The sequence below is a fragment of the Talpa occidentalis genome, unplaced genomic scaffold (genome assembly GCF_014898055.3).
Source record: "Talpa occidentalis isolate TD23 unplaced genomic scaffold, MPIMG_talOcc4v2.1 talOcc4.11, whole genome shotgun sequence".
Lineage (NCBI taxonomy): Eukaryota > Metazoa > Chordata > Mammalia > Eulipotyphla > Talpidae > Talpa > Talpa occidentalis.
The window spans coordinates 39,949,782-39,970,119 of NW_023601104.1; the positions used below are offsets into that span (position 1 = coordinate 39,949,782).

A 20,338-nucleotide genomic window follows, 5' to 3' on the forward strand; every position below is an offset into this window, starting at 1 on the left:
AGGGAGTGGAGGATTCACCAGAGAAAGAGTGGAGAGCAGAACAGGCAGATTTTTTTTTTTTTTAAAAAGATTTATTTAGTTTATGGACGCATACAAGAACTGGGGTGTAGACCAGAGGTGCAGGGAGGGTGAGAGGATTCACCAGAGACAGAGTGGGATGACAAAAATGGATCTACTGAAATACACTGCCGAGGGGAGTAGCAGGTGAGACAGGAGAGGTCTGCCGTGCCTAATGAGTTAGCTCCCTGGCTAGGGATCGAATTCATGCTGTAGTGGCCAGCAATGGCTTGATAGTGCTGAGACTTTAACCCCTGTGCGAGCAGGGAGGCCCTGAATGGTAAATCTTTTTTATTAAAAGTGTGCAATATTTCTATTAGAGAAATTAAAACAAAAAAGAACTGCCTAACAATCTGGCAAAAAATTAGTTGAAATAATTTAATGTAGGTGAGATGAATGGGCATTAACAATACACACTCACACCATTTATAATTGGTAACTGAACTTCTTGCAGGTGATTTCTAGAAAAACGCTTATTTTATCCAGTATGAAAATTGAGGAATTTGAGAGAAACTATTAAGTTATGAACCTTTCAAGCCTCTGTCTAAGATGGCTGCCAGTATTTTTGGCTTCTGGTGCACTTACTTTCTCCCAGTCATCAAATACAATCAAAATTCTCTCTAGGTTCTGATGTGGAGGGATTTTGTGGGTATAATTAAGAAACCAAATGAGTTGATCTTAAAATAGGAAGATTATCCTCTGTGGGCCTAACTTAATAAGGCGAGTCCATAAAAAGGAGTGGATTTTCATGGAGAGAGAGCTTTGAAACATGAGAGGGAGATTCTCTGTCCTGACATTGAAGATGGAGGAGTTAATGTGGCAAGGAATTCAGGCAGCTTGTAGCGGCTGAGGGTGACTTTTTTTTTTTAATTTATTTATTTATGCATACAAGAACTTGGGTATAGGCCAGAGGTATGGGGGGGTGGTGGTGAGAGGTTTCACCAGAGAAAGAGTGGGGAACAGAACAGGCAGATCTACTGAAATCCACTGCTGAGGGGAGCAGCGAGTGAGTCAGCAGAGGTTTGCTGAGACATGTGGGTCCCCTCCCTGGCTGGGGCTGGAACTCTGTGCTGCAGTGGCTGCAGATAGCTTCATGGGTTGCATCTTAACCCCTTGTGCCACCAGGGAGGCCCCTCATCTTTATTTTTTTAATATCTGAGTAGCATTCCATTGTGTGTATGTTATTATATTTATATATAATATATAATTATTATACATTTTATATATATAAATAAAATCTTCTTTGTTCACCTATCCATCAATGGGCATTCAGACTGTTCCCAACTCTAGGCTATTGCAAATGGTGGTATGATGACCATTGGAGTGCATGTAACTCTTTGAACAGTGTTCTGTTATCCTACAGGTGACTAAATATCCAGAAGTGAGATGGTGGGATCATATGATCATATCAATAGAGCATTAATCTATTCTAAACTTTTTTAAAGATTCTCCATACTATTTTCCATAATAACTACTTATATCTGAAGTGGGGGAATTTAATTTGAAAAGATTTTATAGCATTCTTTCTTTTGGATTGCTTAATTTGGTTTGATTTATGAAAACACTAGTTTAAGGAAGCTTTTTTTTTCTTTTAACAGGCAAGGTAAAATAAGCACTTTATTACTCTTCACACAATTTGGTAGCCTCAGGAAGTTCCCAGAACTAGGCCTGTTAAGACACATACAGTGGAGCTTGTGTAACTTATCCTCTAGTAATAACTCCTAAGGTATATACCAATTGGGACAGAGCTGAGCATTCTCCCCATCAAAAGAAATGGAGTTCATATTTTGAAGACTTGACCAATGTCAACCTAGAGGCGTAAAAGTTCATTGGAAACTTTTGATATGCCAATCACCTGAATGTCTAAGTGTGGCAGCTTTTGCTATTTTCAGAGTCTTTAGTCTCACTCTCTACTCTTGGAGCAGCTGAGAGGTGTTGATCTGTAGGGGATATTAAGGAGCTTCTAGGAAGAAGCATTTTACCTTAAACTGTATTGGTTTTAACATCACTGACACTATAGGAACATATTGAACATAGCATATCTACATAGTGTACTGAAACTATGTGTCTACATAAAAGAGAAAAAGCAGGAAGTACAAAACTTTGCTGAAATTTAAACATTGGAAAAAATTACAAATATGAAGTATCCCCAGTGGGGAGAAGACACATTCAAACCTCAGTCTTAGCCACCGGACCTTTCATCATTCTCTTCAGAGCCAGCTTCACATCTTGGTTCCGCAGAGTATAGATGAGGGGGTTGAGGAAAGGCGTGATGGCTGTGGGGAACAGGGCAGCTGCCCCAGCCAGGGGGCTGTTGGCTTCAGGCCTCAGGTAGATGACGGCACAGGGCACATAGTACACGGTCACCACAGTGACATGGGCTCCACAGGTTGAAAAGGCCCGACGCCGCCCATCAGCTGTTTGGATTCTTAGGATGGCTCGAATGATCTGTATGTAGGAGAGGAGGATCAGGGAGAAGCAACTGGCAACCACCACTCCAATGTCCACAAATGTCACCATCTCGTTGACTGTGGTATCCGCACAGGCCAGCTTCAAAACTGCGGGGATATCACAGAAGAAGTAGTTTACCTGGTTGGGTCCACAGTAGGGCAGACGGAAGGTTAAGATGGCCTGGATAGCCCCGTGGATGGATCCTGCCACCCAAGCACCAGTCACAAGCAAGGCACTCAGCTTAGCACTCATGAGGACAGGGTAGCGCAGGGGCCGACATATTGCCAGGTACCGGTCGTAGGCCATCAGGGTGTAAAGGAAGCACTGGGTACTGCCCAGAAAGTGATAGAAATAGAGTTGAGCAGCACAGCCACCATATGGGATGGGTTTGATGCCTAAGGTGAAGTTCATTATGAGCCGAGGAACGATGATAGAAGAGATGCCCATGTCAATGATGGAGAGAACACCTAGGAATATGTACATGGGACGGGCATGGAGCTGAGGGTCTACCCAGACAGTGATGAGAATAAGCAGGTTCCCCAGCTGGGTCAAGATGTAGATTAGCAAAAAGAACACAAAAAGAAACACCCTTAGCCTGAGTGGGTAGGGAATTCCTGTAAGGATGAACTCAGTCAATAATGTGCTGTTGACTTTTTCCATCTCTGGAATGATCAGACCTGGAGAATGAGAAAACAGGAGTTAGTGTGGAGATGAGAGGGAGCTGAGGTGACTAAAACCAGATATAGTGGGGGAGACATTTGTCTCTTATGTGGAGAGATGACAAATAGGGAGAAAGTATGTTCTGTACAGAGGTGGGTGTGCAAATTCTCAAATATTTACTTTCTGGACTTTACAGAAAAAGTTGGCACCTGCAACACATTTGCCAAAGATTAAAAGTTGTTGGAAATATGTGTGGGGAAGAACATTTATTTGGTAAGATGCTCTGGCAGTTCAGAAACTTCCAGAGACTACTGGCTCATTTTTATCTCTCCAGGATATAAACTTACATGGAGTGGGAGTAATTACAAAGGAAATGAGAACGTTCTTTTGCCCTCTTTGTATTAGAGAGAATGAAAGAGAATTCCGATTAAATGGCTAGTTGTTTATGATAATGCTTGATGCTTTTCAAGTCTCCATGTTCTTTATAGTTAAAGGAAGAGCGTGCTCATGAGACTGAGCAAGTAAGCAAAGTTATGGCTGACACTGGTACTATGTATTTCACTTTCTTTTCTTTTCTTTTCTTTTCTTTTCTTTTCTTTTCTTTTCTTTTCTTTTCTTTTCTTTTCTTTTCTTTGGGGGGACCCTTGCCGGCGGCCGGGGAACGAACTGGCGCTGCAGAGGCTGCGGGCAGCCTTGCAGCCCAGCGCTCAATCGCTGCGCCATCCTCAATAGGGGAGGCCCTATTTCAGTTTCTTTTTATATAATAATTTAGCCTTGAGAGATGGTAAAAGAGGGGAGGAGAGAAAGAAGCAAAGAGGGATGTCTGTAATGAGAAGTCAGAGATAAAGGAAGAGCAAGGATGATGGGTGAAGATGAGTGGAACAGAATGAGTGGATGGCTAGAGCAGAGCAAATGGCTCTCTGCGTTGAAGAGTCATTTTACAATCTTAGCTTAACCCCTTGATTAAAATTTCTCCACCTGAAGAAAAGGTTTGGGTTAATGAGTTTTTTTTTTAAAGATTTATTTATTTATGCATACAAGAGCTGGGGTACAGGCCAGAGATGCAGGGGGTGAGAAGATTCACCAGAGACAGAGTGGGGAACAGAAAAGGCAGACTGACCTAAGTACAATGGACTGAGGGGAGCAGTGGGCGAGTCAGGAGAGGTCTGCTGCGCCATGTGGGTTGTTCCCTGGCCAGCAATGGAACTCCTGTTGCAGAGGCTGCGTCTTAACCCCTTGCACCACCAGGGAGGCCCTGGGTTAATGAGATTTAAAAACTCCCACTAATGGCCTCCCTGGTGGCTCAGGGATTAAGTCTCAGCATTATCAGCTATAGCCAGTCATTGCAGCATGAGTTCCATCTCCAGTTAAAGAGCTAACCCACATGGCGCAGTAGACCTCTCCAGTCTTGCCCACTGCTCCCCTCTACAGTGTATTTCAGTAGATCCACCTATTCTGCTCCCACTCTGTCTCTGGTGGATCGTCTCACCACCCCCACACCTCTGTCCTGTACCCCAGTTCTTGTATGCATAAATAAATGATAATAAATCTTAACAAAAAGTTCATGACAGAACTGTTCCAGATATTAGGGCAACAGACATTGGCCTCCCCCTCCCATTTCCCAATTTCAGGAAGTGCAGAGTGTTTAAGTCCCACACAAGTCCCTTGAGCAATCTGTGACTGCCCAATGTCAGCCCTGGCTGGAATGAGCTCACGTGGCTTCTTGTTCTGGTCTGCGTGTCATGTGATGCTGTTGTTTTCTGGGGTTACAAAGGTCTGATGTTAAATTGCAGATTTAGAAGCCTCATTTGTGTCTCTAGAGGAACGAGGCTTTAGGAAATCAATTCTGCTGTTCAAATACCTGAGAGAATGACATGTAAACCAAACAATTTGTTAACTTACTGTGGGAGATACCACCCCCAGGACTGGGTGTGTGTGCTACCCAAGGCAACTTACTAATATCAAGGTTTCTGATACCGAATGGTCTTACTCATAGCAGGAATCTAGAAAACTTAAATAAGGGACCAGGAAAAGAATAACTATAAGAAAGAAAATATCAAAATCAACAAACAACTATGAACCAGAGACACTCTATGGGGGATAGGGGGTAGGGAAAGGAGGGCTTGGGGTCAAAATAAGGGGGTTGTAATTGTATGGGGAATATAAAAATAAAATTTAAATTAAAAAAAATCAAGGTTTCTGGAAATCAAATTAGAAATCAGTGCATATTTCTGAACTTCAAATCAGAATAAAGAGAATTTGATAGAGTACACTTAATTTAGTCTTCAATAGGTTTCAATGAATTATACCTGGTAAATTACACATTTTCTTTATTTAAGGGAATATTTCAATCTTCCCTTTAGATGCAATATCTTTTTCTTCTGAGCAGTAGTAAAATAATGACAAAATTGTACTCTAATTATTTTCTTCCTGAGTTGCTATCTCTTTTTTATAAAAGACTTATTTTTATTTATTTATGCATATAAGAGCTGGGGTGTAGGCCAGAGTTGTGTGAAGTGAGAGGATTCACCAAGACAGAATGGGGAGCAGAACAGGTGGATTTACTGAAATACACTGCAGAGGAGAGCAGCGGGAGAGACAGGAGAGGTCTGCTGCGCCATGCTCCTGGGCTGGGATCTAACTCAGGCCACAGTGGTGATAGCTTGATAGTGCTGAGACTTACCCCTCCACCACCAGGGAGGCCCCTGAGTCGCTATTTCTTTTAGATTGCTTTTATTATTTCCAAAGGCTTTCTTCTTTTCACACATTTCCCTAAACTTTTAGAACTCCCTAACCATTTTTTCCTCATTTATTTTCCGTACTGCTTTCTTCTTTGCATTAGGGAACATTCTTTTTTCTTTGAATTATTCTCTAGAAACTGTTATTTCTTTGGGGAATTTTACTGTAGCTAGAGACTTCAATCTGCACAGTGTGCTGATGCTTGTTTCATTCAACTGGAAAGAATAGCATTGCCCAAACTTGCTCATAGATTTTAGAACCATCTTAATGGGAGGAATAAGGAAATACATGGAGCCCTATTTGTATATTACTGTCCTTATTAGGTGTAATTTCATTCCAGTTGCATTTAAGTTTTCATCAGTTTGTTTAACAATTTTTTTCTTCCTTATGAAGTTATAAAGATTAACAGGTCATTTTCCCTTTGATCTCGAACTGTCATGACCTTCTTTATACCCCTGCCATTATCATAGATCTCCAAGCATGAATTTTGGTATTCACTAGGTAAACACCTCTCTTTTTTAATTCATTGGTATCTCAGATGTTCTGAGATGCCTTGAATCCTTGCAATAATAAAACTGAAGGAGATGGGGAGCCCGAAGTGGCACAAAGAGAAAGAAACACATCACCCGTGAAGTATCAATGGAGTAGGTTGCTAAGATCTCACAGTGTTTTACATCTGTGTGGTGTGCTCCTGCTTCTTAAAGGAGTTATGTGATGAAGGAAACCCAGAACTATAAATGCTAGACCAAGGACTCCTGGCAGATTTTATGGTTTCTACTTCAAAACTCTTCATTTTTACTTAACATTTATTCCTACAAATAGGTCAAAAAAACAATTAGTAAATCATCTTATTTCAGATTGCTTGGTAATTAAGAGCTTTAAAAAATCATTGGCAATACTAATCCTTATTGTCCTGAGGCTATAGTTTTATCTGTGATCTGAAAAACTATTTTAAGAGTTTGATGTTTCATTCTGTCAAAGATTCTAAACTGGTGTTGCTACTCTCTTTTTAAACTTAGTTATGGCAGAATTAAGTGCAAGTTATAAAGTCAAGAGTCAAATTTTGTTACTTGGAATCTCCTTTCATTGTCTGGCATTCTATTACACTGTATTTCTTAAAAACTGTCTGAGGATTTAGCACTAGTTTCATTTTACAAAGACTTAGACTGTGAAAGTATTGATACATTATTTATTAAAAAATATGATCTGATATCAAATGTAAAAGGCATCTTGTACAATCACGTTTGAAAAAGACATGGGGATCATCAGTGGGCAACAAATTGACTATAAATTATAATGCTGATCATTAAAAAGGCAGCAAAGGGCAGAGTTTTGACCAGTCATCAGATGAGTTTTACTTAATTCTGGTCTGAGATGGCATGTCTAATTTGTCTTCATATGATCATGAAGAAATCTTAAAAAATTTGCTTTTTATTTGAAAATCCACTCAAACTACATTTTCTTTTAGTTTATAGAAAGTACCTCCGCTCTAATTTTACAAACAAGGCATGCAAAACTGAAAATAATCTAAAGAGGAGTAATAGCCGGAAAGAATATATCTAAAAATACAATGAAATGAGAAAAAAATGAGTTACTGAATATGAGAAATGAGACTAAAAGTTTTCATTAAAACATGGAAGCCCTTATCAGCAATGAGTTTGAGCTGTCTGTTTAAGATATTCACTAACATAAAAATCAGATTACTTACAACCATCTTTCAATTTTCAGGCAGAGAATCTATCTTACAAATGAGAGAAGGAATCTGGCAAGGGCCAAAGAGCAAGGAGCAAAGAGAACCAGCACAGACCTCCAAGGGGCTCTCACCTGCTGTGGTCGGCATTGAAGCCAGATGGGAAACGAACCTTTGAAGAAGGTAGTTTTGGAGAAAGATGTAGCCAGTGAAAGACTTGGGGAGATAGTATCATCTTGATATAAAAAGGTTAAATGGTAGTTGCATAGTTATTTAGCACAACTGTAAAGAAAATTTCTGCAAGAGAAGAAAAGTATATTGAATAATTAAATAAGGAAGGACATTGAGAGATGAAGAGATGGACAGTGGAGAAACCCCTTGCAGTGTTGGCCCCAACATTTACCTACATTTGAAACTTACTCAAGGTCATCTATACATGGGGATAGCTTCCCTTTTTTTCAGCACTTCTCCACATCAGTAATCAAGTCCTGTATCAAGTGATCAAGATGTTTACTCTGTAAAATGGAATGGGACAATGGCAGGTGCTACCTTGTGAAGAGAATCACCTTCACTTTGAAGTGTTAGCACCCACAGAAAATTCTTTTGTTATGTGAGAGAAGGAATATAAATCTGTTCCTAGAGAATCTCAATGGTTTTGGATCCCATGGGGTCAGCTGATCCCATGGGGTCAGCATTTGAAGAACTAATAGGAAAAGGCCCAATTAGTCAGTTCTGCCTGGCCAAAATGAAGGACCAAACTACCGAAACTTGATTTATCATTTGCCTACCTATTTGTGAATATTCTTTACTAGTTTCCTTATGAACTATGGGGAGAGTTATGGCTCCCACTGAAGGTAACTGCATAAGTTGGTCTCACTTGTGTTCTGTTGTCTCTTTTACTTTCCCCAGAGTCGATTACAGTGTGTGAGACCTTTAGCTTGGGGAATAAGGTAATAGCACCCCTGTGATAAGACAAGAACAATACGGTTTGTTTCCTGGGAAAATCCCAGAAACATTAGGTGGGACAAAGTCTGTAGGACTTAATAGGGCTTGCTGGTGATTTCATATCTGTGGCTTTTTTTCTCTTCTAAAAATGAATTTGGAGGGCCTCCCCGGTGGCGGCGCAGCGGTTGAGCGCTGGGTTGCGAAGCTGCCCGCAGCCTATGTGGCGCCGGTTCCATCCCCCGCTGCTCCCCGGCCACCAGAGGGGGGTCCCGCATGGCTCGCAGACCTCTCCTGCCGCCCGCTGCTCCCCTCAGCAGTGTACTTTGTCAGTCTGCCTGCTCTGCTCCCCGCTCTGGCTCTGGTGAATTCTCTCACCCTCCCGCACTTCTGACTGTACCCAGTGCTTGTATGTATAAACAAACAAATAAATAAATCTTAAAAAAAATTAATTTGGAGAAAAAAATGAAAAAACTAATGTGATTGGTATTGGTCAAAGAGTTTTCTTATTGGCATATTCACATCTTATGACATTCATATTTCTTTGCATTACTAAGACGCTAAGATAGAACCATATAGATTAGAAACAAATCAGAATGTCAGGACTAGAGGCACATGAGAAGTCATTCAATCCAATTATCATCTACAATATTTTAAGTCATCCTGCTGACAAATAATTTTTATCAGCATATTTTGGTGTTGTTTCTTTGAATATTTTGAGATTGGCTTGACATCTTTTAATTTGATCTTCAGAATAGCCTGAGCATTTTCTCCACATCTTCTTCAAATATCTAGACATGGAATATACCTTGAGAAAATACTTTGAACGAGATCTATTCCATGTACCCCAAAACTTTTGTGGTAATCTTTCTAGCTCCCAAGTCACCTTGGTGTTGAAGTGTCTAGAACAGAGGTCAGCAAACATTTTCTGTAAAGACCAGAAAATAAATATTTTTGGCCCTGAGGATCATACAATCTCTGCTGCAACAATTCAAGTCTGCCTTTTAAGTAAAAGCAGCCAAAACAATATACATATAAATGGCCAAAACTATATCATAATAACAATTTATTCATAAGCATTGAAGTTGAATTTCATGCATCCTGAAATATTACTCTTGTTTTGATTTTTTTCCTCTCAACTACTTAACAAATGGAAAAAACATTCTTAGCTTACAGTTTACACACAAAAAACAAGTAGCAGGTCATACTTGTACCACAGGTGAGTAGAGGTGATCAGGGAAAGCATGAAACTTCTTTACAAAGAGCTGTTCAAAAGAGATGTATGTGCATAGATGCAGTCTGGCAAAACTATTTGTCTTTCATAGCCTGGTCTTTCCTTGTGTTTTTCTCTTCTACTATTCCAAGAAAAATGACTTCAGTTGAAATAGATTTCAGAAAAGAAATCACTGAATTTTATATATTCAATGAACATATTGCATTTTGTATATTGCAACCAGAACATGTATTAGAAGTTACTTTGTGAAGTGGGACAATGATAGTGCAGGTTCAAATTTTCTTAAGTTGTTCACAACTTGGTCTAGTTTCGTAGTTTCAACTGATGACTTTCTAGCTCTGTTCCGCAAAAATTGCTCTGTCTCACAAGAGTAATTATGTTTACTGATGAAATTAGTAATGATACATAAACTTCTAAGAGAGTAGTTGGTTTTATAGATTAGTGTTAATAATTCCTAAAACTCAACAACAAAAAGTGAGGAACACTCTTCCAAAATGTACAGTGGACTTAAGTAGATGTTTCTCTACAAAGATATACAAATGGCCAAGAAACATGAAAAGATGATCAACATCACTAATCACTAGGGAAATGTAACCAAAACTATAATGAAATACCACTTCACACTCTACTATTAAAAAAATACACACAGGGCCTCCTCGGTGGCGCAGCGGTTGAGCGCTGGGTTGCGAAGCTGCCCATAGCATCTGCAGTGCCAGTTCGATCCCCGGCCACCGGGCAAGGGTCCCACATGGTGCACAGACCTCTCCTGCCTCCCTCTGCTCCCCTGAGCAGTGAACTTCGTCAGTCTGCCTGTTCTACACTCCGCTCTGTCTCTGGTGAATTCTCTCACCCTCCCGTGCCTCTGACTGTATCCAGTGCTTGTGTAAATAAATAAATTAAATAAATAAATCTTTAAAAAAAAAAAAGAAACTCAAAAAAGTCCTGCTCTTTAAAAAAAGCACACACACACACACACACACAAAAAAAAAAAAAAAAACCTCAACCCAGAAATTAAGTGTTGGCAAGGATGTGGAGAAATTGGAATATTTGTATACTGTTGGTGAGAATGTAAAATGGTACAGCTGCTATAGAAAACAGTGTGGTGTGTCCTCAAAAAATGAAAAATAGAATTACCAAATGATTCAGCAGTTTTCCTTCTGGGTATATATTCAAAAGGACTGAAAGTAGGGTTTCAGAAAGAGATATCTGATACTCATAGCAGCATTATTCATGTTAGCCCAAATGTGGAAGCAACCCAGTGTCCATTAATGGGTGAATGAGTAAACGAAATGTGATATATACAGACAATGGGATATTATTCAGCCTTAAAAATGAAGAAAATTCTGCTATATGCTATGATATGGATGAATCCTGAGGACATTATACTAAATGAAATAAGCCAATCAAAATGATAACTGCTGGGCCTCCCTGGTGGTGCAGGGGTTAAAGTCTCAGTTCTATTAACCTATCTCTAGCCAAATGTGGCATGAATTTGATCCCCAGCCAGGGAGCTAACCCACATGGCACAGTAGACCTCTCCTGTCACCTGCTGCTCCCCTCAGCAGTGTATTTCAGTAGATCTGCCTGCCCTGCTCCCCACTCTTTCTGGTGAATCCTCTCACCCCCTGCACCTCTGGCCTATACCCCAGTTCTTGTATGCCTAAATAAATAAATAATAAAATCTTTAAAAAAATGGTAAATGCTGTTTGACTCTACTTACATCAGTTACTTAGAGCAGTCAAAATCATAGAAACAAGAAGTGTAATAGTGATTGACAGGGACTTCAGAAGGGGATAATGGGGAATTGTTTAATGAGAAGAGTTCCAGGTTTATAAGGGAAAAGGAGTTGTAGGGATGGATGGTGGCATAACAATGTGAAAGATTTTATACCACTTAAATGTCTTAAAAAATGGTAATTGTTGGGCCTCCCCAGTGGCGCAGCGGTTGAGCGCTGGGTTGCGGAGCTGCCCGCAGCCTCTGCAGCGCCGGTTTGATCCCCAGCCACCAGGAGAGGGTCCCACATGGCGCGCAGACCTCTCCTGCCGCCCGCTGCTCCCCTCAGCAGTGTACTTTGTCACTCTGCCTGCTCTACTCTCCGCTCTGGCTCTGGTGAATTCTCTCACCCTCCCGTGCCTCTGACTGTACCCAGTGCTTGTATAAATAAATAAATAAATAAATAAATAAATCTTTAAAAAAAAAAAAAAAAGGTAATTGTTATATATTTTACCAAATAAAAAATATCTACCAGTAAACACCCCCCCCAAAAAAAAAAAACAACCCAAAACAAAATAGGCTAGCATGATTTCAAACATCTAAATGAGTGAAAAAACTTTCAGTGAATGAAAGAACACATTTACCTGACTCTTTGTTTTCTGGAAAGAACTGTTGACACTTGCACTTATACTACCATACATTTGAATCCTCTGTCTCCAACTTTTTTATGTTTTACTGCTTTGTCAGTAAGACCCAGACAGGTCACAGGGGTCAAGGTCATTTACATCAGCCTATCCCACTGACTGACTAGGTGGCTTCCAGATCTTTGGCTATTGAGCATTCATGATAGTTGGCCCCCCAATTTTGGGGGGGTTGCCCTGGACAATTTAGATGTGATCAAAAGATTTTCTTGGTGCTGTTTTAATTTAAAAACTGTTGATTAAGGTGAAGGTGCTGTAAAAAAGTAATTCAATGACAAATCAGTATATTAAAGAAGTTGGGGGTTTATTTTCCTGTGACTTAACGTTGTGAGGTGGTATTGCAGCTGAGCATCTCCACTGGCACAGGAATATTACCTGTGATTTTCCTTCTCAGAATTGGAAGTGGCGTATAATGGCGACCCAGCTCCATGATCAGATTGTGGATACAAGTTAAGAGATCTAACTATCTCTATGCAGGAAAGAGTAATGAATATTCATAAGGAGAGGAATGACATACTTAGTTCTATATTTCATGAAGTAAACTCTGGTAGTGTCATGGATGTGGTTGGGGATGACAGGAGACCACTTAAGGAGCCAGAAAGAATTCATTTGGCAGAATGAACGGAATTTGGTGACTTACCACACAGGGAGTGAGGGGCTAGAAGGAAACATGGTGATTGACACAGAGATTTAAATTTGGGAGGATGGTTTTGCTTGATGTGAACCAAACAGCCTGGAATGCCTAGAAACTTGGGAAATTAGGTATGAAGGAAATTAATGAAGTCTGATGGAGCAGAATTATGCTGGGCTTTTCAAACTTTGCCTGGAGTAATCCCCCCTCCATTTCAGTAGAGCATTTATTCTTCATAGTCAATAGTTGTGTAGAATATGCTATTTCCTGAAAGGTGGGTAAGAAAAGTGTAAAACAGCTTTGGTTAATAATTTTAGGTTAAATGTAGCACCAGAAGCTTCTTCCTGGTGGAAATACATTGAACTCAATTTAAACTAATATGTGTTTTATTGATAGCTTGCCAAATGCAACAGTGATGTAGGTAGTCCTTGAGCCCATAGTTATTTATTTTCATTTGTACCCCCTGGACCTGCTGTTATTCTCTTCAGAGCAGACTTCACATCCTGGTTCCTCAGTGTATAGATGATGGGGTTCAGTAATGGGGTGACAACAGTGTAAAACACAGCCACTGCCCCATCCAGGGGACTTTTAGAACCTGGCCTGAGGTAGATGAAAATACAGGGCACATAGTAGACTGTGACCACAGTTAGGTGGGAGCCACAGGTGGAGAAGGCTCGGCGCCGCCCCTCAGCAGTGCGAATCTTCAGGATGGCGTAGACTATGTTGGCATAGGACAGCAGAATTAACATGAAGCAGCTGGCAGCCACTATCCCAATGTCCACAAAGGTCACGAGTTCATTAATAGTTGTGTCAGCACAGGCCAGTCTCAACACTGCAGGGATGTCACAAAAGAAATAATCTACTTCATTGGGCCCACAATAGGGCAGGCGGAAGGTTAGGGTGGCCTGGATAGACCCATGGATGGAGCCAGCCATCCAAGCTCCAGCTACAAGGATGGTGCACAACCAACCATTCATGAGCACAGGGTAGCGCAGGGGCTGGCATATTGCTAGGTACCTGTCATAGGCCATCAGGGTGTAAAGGAAACACTGGGTGCTGCCAAGGAAGTGAAAGGCATATAGCTGAGCCACACAGCTGCCATATGGGATTGCCTTACTGGCAGGAGTGAAATTTAGAATAATTCGAGGAACAATGACAGAAGAGAGCCACATGTCCAGGAATGAGAGCACACCAAGAAGAATGTACATGGGGCGGGCATGGAGCTTTGGGTCAATCCACACGGTGAACAGAATGAGCAGGTTCCCCAGCTGAGTCAGGATGTAAATGATTAAGAAGACCAGGAAGAGCAGGATCCTCAGGTTTGGGGGGTGAGATAAGCCCAGGAGAATGAATTCTGTCACTGTTGTGTGTAGAGATGTGTTTCTGGTCTTCCCCATCTGTCTGTCGTCTGCTAAAATGAATGGTGAATTCAGACAAGGGAAATACAACACAGGGAGATGGTAAGAGGATTTTTTTTTCTAATGACTAGAGTTTCGGAAGTAAACAATGGACTTCTATATTTTATTTCATTTTTACTTTTTAAAGATTTATTTATTTATGTATACAAGAACTGGGTACAGGCCAGATGTGTGGACGTGAGAGAATTTACCAGAGACAGAGTGGGGAGCAGAACAGACAGACTGACTGCAATATACTGCTGAGAGGAGCAGCGGGCAAGTCAGGAGAGGTCTGCCGCACCATGTGGGTAGCTCCCTGGCTGGGGATCAAACACGTGCTGCAGCCACTGCTGATAGCTTCATAGGTTCCGTCTTAATGCCTTCCGCCACCAGGGAGGCCCCGGACGTCTATATTTTAATTGCCAACTATCATCTAGGTTTCTTTACAAGATAAGCTCTCAGAGCCTGGTTAGTGTCTTGGTGACTCACCATCCTCTGCATGGGCAGACTGTACAAGTGTTGAAAGTTAAGACACAGGGTTTTATGTGAATAATATAGTAAGTGCATACGATGGGTTATGCCCCAATGGGAAACCACAGAGAGTTGGATTCTGGAGGTATAGGGCAGTGTGGAACAATTATTCCACAATTGCCCTCTCATTGTTGGCCTCTAACTTATTACCTTCATAAAGTTTCCTCCCATAATCTGCAAGATCCTTTGATATCTGGCCCTTGCATATTTCTACAGTCTTTTTTTCCTTCTGTTCCTTCAGATCACTACAAACTCATTCTTTCTGGAAGTACTCCCCCCTGAAATATACTAATTCATCTTTTTTTTTTCTGTTTTCTCTTTTATTTTTTTTTAATTTTTTAATTTTTTACATTTTTTAATTTTTATATTCCCCACTAATTCATCTTAACAAAACCTCAGCACTTATGCTCCACTGTGGTTGTCATCTCCTTTGGGAAGGGTTTTTCTGTCTTAGAATAAAAGTTAATTACCATAAAGTATGATAAGAGCTATTTGCTTAAATGCTTCTTAATAACTTTTTACTGGATTAAACTCAGAGCAAAGACCTAGTCTATTTTACTGTTTCTATGTTTCTGTAGTATCTGCTCCAGAACCTTGTCAACAATAAGTTAAGAAATATTTGTTGACTGATTGGCTGGTTGAATGAATATTATGAACTCCTGTTAATCTCATTTCTCTGAGGATTACATCTCTCATGCTATATGTCACATAGTCAGGACTATAGGCAGAGGGATTAGCTTCAAACTTCAGCAAGGTGTCTCTGCTCCCTGAGTAAACAAACCCAAGGCATCATTTACACATTCTGTTCGCTCTAGAATGTTATTTCAACATTGTTTTAATGATTGTTTTAAATAGTTTATAGTTTTTGATGATTTGGACTATAACAACATTGTCAATAGGAGACAACCTTTACTATGTTGCTATTTAAAGACCTTATTTGACTTCCAACAAATGAGACTCAAAAACCCCCTTTAATGGTATCAAACATTTGAGTCAGATGTTATTTAAAAACTCCCTTTGGGGCCTCCCTGGTGGCACAATGGGTTAAGCCTCAGCACTATGAAGCTATTGGCAGCCACTGCTGCATGAGCTAGCCACTCTGGCATGATTTCAATCCCCCATCAGGGAGCGGACCCACATGGCGCAGAGACCTCTCCTGTCTTGCTTGTTGCTCCCCTCCACAGTATATTTCAGTAGATTGCCTGCTCTGCTTCTCACTCTGTCTCTGGCCTACACCCCAGCTCTTGTGTGCATAAATAAATAAATAAATAAATAAATAAATATCTTAAAAAAAATTGAGGTGAAAGCAAACTTAAATTCATCAACTATAAAACCATTTTAAGTGTCTACACCTTGGCTAATTTGATATATATTCTAAATTTCTCTGTCTCAAATAGCATCTTATAAAAAAGTTGTAATTTATATAAAAACAATCATATGCTAATAGGAGCTAGTGACATCATTGATAGAATCAATATTTAAAGTAATGAAATATTAAGTGTAGGGCTTTTCCCCTTGAAATTCAAAGGAGGGGCTTTTAGGGATGAAATGAAAGAGGGTGACACTGAGAGGGTAAGGTAAAGGAGAGATGAAATCCTCTTTGCAGTGTCAGGTGGGAGGTTGTAGGCTGGGCTGATTACTGGGCTCGCTTTTGCTAGAAGGCCAACTCACTCTGAGCCCTTTATAGACTGTACCTCTTTTTCTAAGAGGTCAGTTTATTTCTGTGGCTTCGCCTCTGTGTCATGTCTACACTCAGCTGGGGTTTTGTACAGGGAATCTGTGAGTAGGCATCATCCTTATTCAGAGCAGAGATGAGATGAGGAATCACCCTTGTGCTGAGTTGTTTGTTCTTGCTTGCCTTTAGCACCAGGCTCAGATTAAAGTCCTTTCAGACCTTTCGACAGCCAGGGCAGAGAACCAGTGCAAGGGGAATGAACAGTTTGGGTACAGTAAAGAGCCAGAACCCATATTTTATTGCTCTAATTATCCCTTCAGAGTCCTTGCACTGTAAGTTAGAAGAAAAAGGATGAGATTTTGATAAAGTACTTGAAGGCTTTCCAACCGTCAAGTCAGTTGGCCAAATATGCTCGTCCCTGGGAAATGACCGTTTGCATAGCAATGCTGAATCTGATGCATTATTTACATTGTTTAATACCTTTCACCCAATGGAACAAATAAAAGATAAATGTTTAAAATTCTTTTTTTCAATTCAAAGACGAAAGTTCCCAATTGTGGAGAAAGATCAATTTAATTGTAAGTTAATATGTTGAAGACTGTTTACTCTGTTAGTAGAAGATGGAGGAAAGAGACAGATAATATACAGCTTTTGACAAAGTTACCAAAACTTTTCAAATCTGGAAATTAAGTCTTTCTCCTACTGTGAATCGACCTGACTTTAGGAATGGTTCCTTGTTTGGACTCACATGGTCGCAGCAGCAAAATCTTGGCAAAGGCTGGCTTTTCTCAGGTAGAGTGGTGAGTAAAATGTCCCTCAGAGCGTGCCCGGGGCTTGTGCTGATGGGTTACTGGATCTTTGCTCTAGACTGGAATCACAGTCTTCCAGGGGATCGACACTCTTATTTTAATAATCTACAAGATCTCCTATCCTTGGAGGTCTTTATAGATTGTGACTTCTTAAGTGTTTCAAATTTTACATCAGTTACATTATTAGCTAGATCTACTTTGATTGAGTTTTTTTTTTTTTTTTAATACTGTCAGGAGATATGTAGAAAACAATTTAGCTCTTGGGAGTTCCACCCCAAGTTATTTCCCCCATGAGAAATACATTCCCTAGATCCTCATTATTTTCTTTGATGTTACCATCAAGCAGGAATCACTTCTACATAACTAGAACTTATACAGTGAAGAACAAGAACAATACAATCTCTTCGGGTGATCTCTAATATTTGAGAATTCTTTCTTTGAAGTGCTATGGGATTGCATATTGACCTATATTACACTCAGAAATGCATTGCAAATGGACTTCATTGTCAATAATTGAGCAAGTTTTCCTTACATGTCCCACCTCTTTGGACACTGAGAGGTAAAAAAAAATACACTCAGTTTAGATCAGTTCAGTAAATTCAGTCATTTGTATTTAAAATCCTTGATCACTCCATTGTCTGGATGGCAGTGGAGAAAGAGCTTGGTTTCAAATTGTTGGCATGGTCCTTGGATACTTCCTGTTCTTTCTTAGGGTGTGGCAGATCTGGTGAGATTTTTGGACCAGGCAGTTGCTGATTTGGGGGTGACTTGCTCCCCCTGATACGATTCAGAATGAGTTGTGCGCCGCAGTTGGTTTGTTCTAGCTTACAGTGGCTCATTGTTAAACTTTCAGAAGTTTTATGAGCTCTTTTTAACATAAACTTGCAATTAAATATATATTTTGGGGGCCTCCCTGGTGGTGCAAGGAGTTGGGGCGCAGCCTATGAGGCTATCTGCAGCCACTGCACCACAAGTTCCATCCCCAGCCAGGGAGGGGACCCACACGGTGCAGCAGACCTCTCCTGTCTCGCCCTCTGCTCCCCTCAGCAGTGTATTTCAGTCAAGTCTGCCTGTTCTGTTCCCCACTCTGTCTCTGGTGAATCCTCTCACCCCCTGAACCTCTGGCCGGTACCCCAGTTCTTGTATGCATAAGTAAATAAATCTTTAAAAATATATACATTTTCAATTAAATAAATCATAATAAAATATAATAATACTCAAAACTCATCACTGTATAATTATTTTACTAATATTTATGAGGTTTTCTATCTTTAGGTTATATCTCTCTTACTATATATGAAGGTATATCTCTCTCATCTTTAAGGTGAAAGTACTATAGGATGGTACCTACCATTACCAAATTCATATGCAGTGATAACGTGTTGGAGCTTGAGTTTGATAGTGGGAATATCAAGCATAGAAAATGGAAGTGATACAAATCACTGCTTTTTGGGGGTTCAGCAGCAGCCAGATTTTAAACATTTACCAGCACACCACTAGCTGGAATCCACTGTTCTTGTTCTTACTTCTGGTCTGGAAGTCTGTGCATGACGCGGTGACTTTGCTTGCACTCCAGCCTTGTGCTGCTGCTCCGTCATTCCCACTATGTCAGTCTTCCCTGGCAAAATATAGAAACCTGTGATTATTTATTCACCCCATTCAGGCACTGGAAAGCCAGTCTTATATACATATATTTTATTTATTTATTTATTTATACATACACAAACTGTGGTACAGGCCAGAGGTGTGCGTGTGTGGGGTGAGAGAATTCACCAGAGATGGAGTGGGGAACAGAACAGGCTGATTGACTGAAATACATTGCTGAGGGGGGCAGTGGGCAAGACAGGAGAGGTCTGATGTGCATGTGGGTCACCTCCTTGGCCAGGGATTGAACTCATGCTGCAGATTGCTGCAGATTGCTTCATAGTGCTGCATCTTAACCCCTTGTGATTTATTTTTATTTTATTTTTTTAAAGTATTTTGAAATTCCATCTTTATTTATTTATACATACATACATACAAGCACTGGGTACAGTCAGAAGCGCGGGAGGGCGAGAGAACTCACCAGAGCCAGAGCGGGGAGCAGAGCAGGCAGAAGGACTGAAGTACACTGCTGAGGGGAGCAGCGGGCGGCAAGAGAGGTCTGCGCGCCATGTGGGACCCTCCTCCGGTGGCCGGGGAGCAGCCGGGGATCGAACCGGCGCTGCAGAGGCTGCGGGCAGCTTCACAACCCAGCGCTCAACCGCTGCGCCACTGGGGAGGCCCTTAACCCCTTGTGATTTAAAAATATAATAGCTTTGTTGAGGCTGATTCATATACCATCAGTTCACCCTTCAGAGTATACAATTCAGAGGTTCTTAGGGTATTTACAAAGTTGTGCATCCATCACATTGTCTACTTCATGAACATTTTCATTATTCCAAGAATTCTCATGCTTATTAGCCACCTTATCCTTATCTATTTCAAAAGTAGCCTGGAAGAGAGATATTCAATATATCATAACTGACATCAATGATGCTCTGTTCAGATCCCTTGTTCTCTGTTACCGCTGTTTCTGTCAGTCCCTTTCCTTGAGCATGACTTCAATAATCAGTTTCTGCTAATTCTTCTTGGGGGTGAGTATATGGGAAATCTCAATCTGTTTGCCTATAATGGTGCAATCCAGAAGTGCCTGAGATCAGTGTGAAGGTCAGTGATGAAAGCAGAGTGATGCTTGGATGTCTGTGGACAGAGAAAGCACACAGAGATTCAAATATGAACTTCAGCTTCAGGATTACCAAGTTGAATTCTCCCCAGTTGTGGGATATGTAATCAAGCTGCTTCTCATCAGATCACTAGATTCTGCATAATCCTTGATGAATAGTATTAGGGCTTTATTAATTTGACAATGATCAGTTGTATTTTGAGCAATGGTGAAGAAACCTAGTTTTAGGACAGAGCCTCATAAGTTTTTGTTGCCTCACCGCATTTTACATAATATCACTAATAAATGAGACAGTTGAAAAGGACTAGATTTTTTAAGTTTTCTTTTGATTCTAAATGTCTGTATGTTTGGCAGGGAAAGGATATTAGACATTTGGGGGTTTATGTGAGAATGAGTGTAAAATG

General features: G+C 40.6%; 2 protein-coding genes across 2 annotated transcripts; both read right to left on the reverse strand.

Annotated features, from left to right (window-relative positions):
- Positions 1 to 2,125: 2,125 nt before the first annotated feature.
- LOC119238219 (olfactory receptor 10G3) lies at positions 2,126 to 3,171 on the reverse strand. The gene has a single exon (XM_037501926.2). The coding sequence runs from the start codon at positions 3,166 to 3,168 to the stop codon at positions 2,227 to 2,229; it is 942 nt and encodes a 313-aa protein (XP_037357823.1). The 5' UTR covers positions 3,169 to 3,171; the 3' UTR covers positions 2,126 to 2,226.
- A 10,087-nt stretch (positions 3,172 to 13,258) lies between these two features.
- On the reverse strand, positions 13,259 to 14,215 carry LOC119238004 (olfactory receptor 10G2). The gene has a single exon (XM_037501806.1). It carries the CDS (start codon positions 14,213 to 14,215, stop codon positions 13,259 to 13,261), a length of 957 nt encoding a protein of 318 aa, XP_037357703.1.
- Between the last annotated feature and the right edge of the window lie 6,123 nt (positions 14,216 to 20,338).

Coding starts and splice junctions, on each gene's coding strand:
- LOC119238219 (XM_037501926.2), bottom strand. CDS start 3,168: ATGGAAAAAGTCAACAGCACATTATTGACTGAGTTCATCCTTACAGGA.
- LOC119238004 (XM_037501806.1), bottom strand. CDS start 14,215: ATGGGGAAGACCAGAAACACATCTCTACACACAACAGTGACAGAATTC.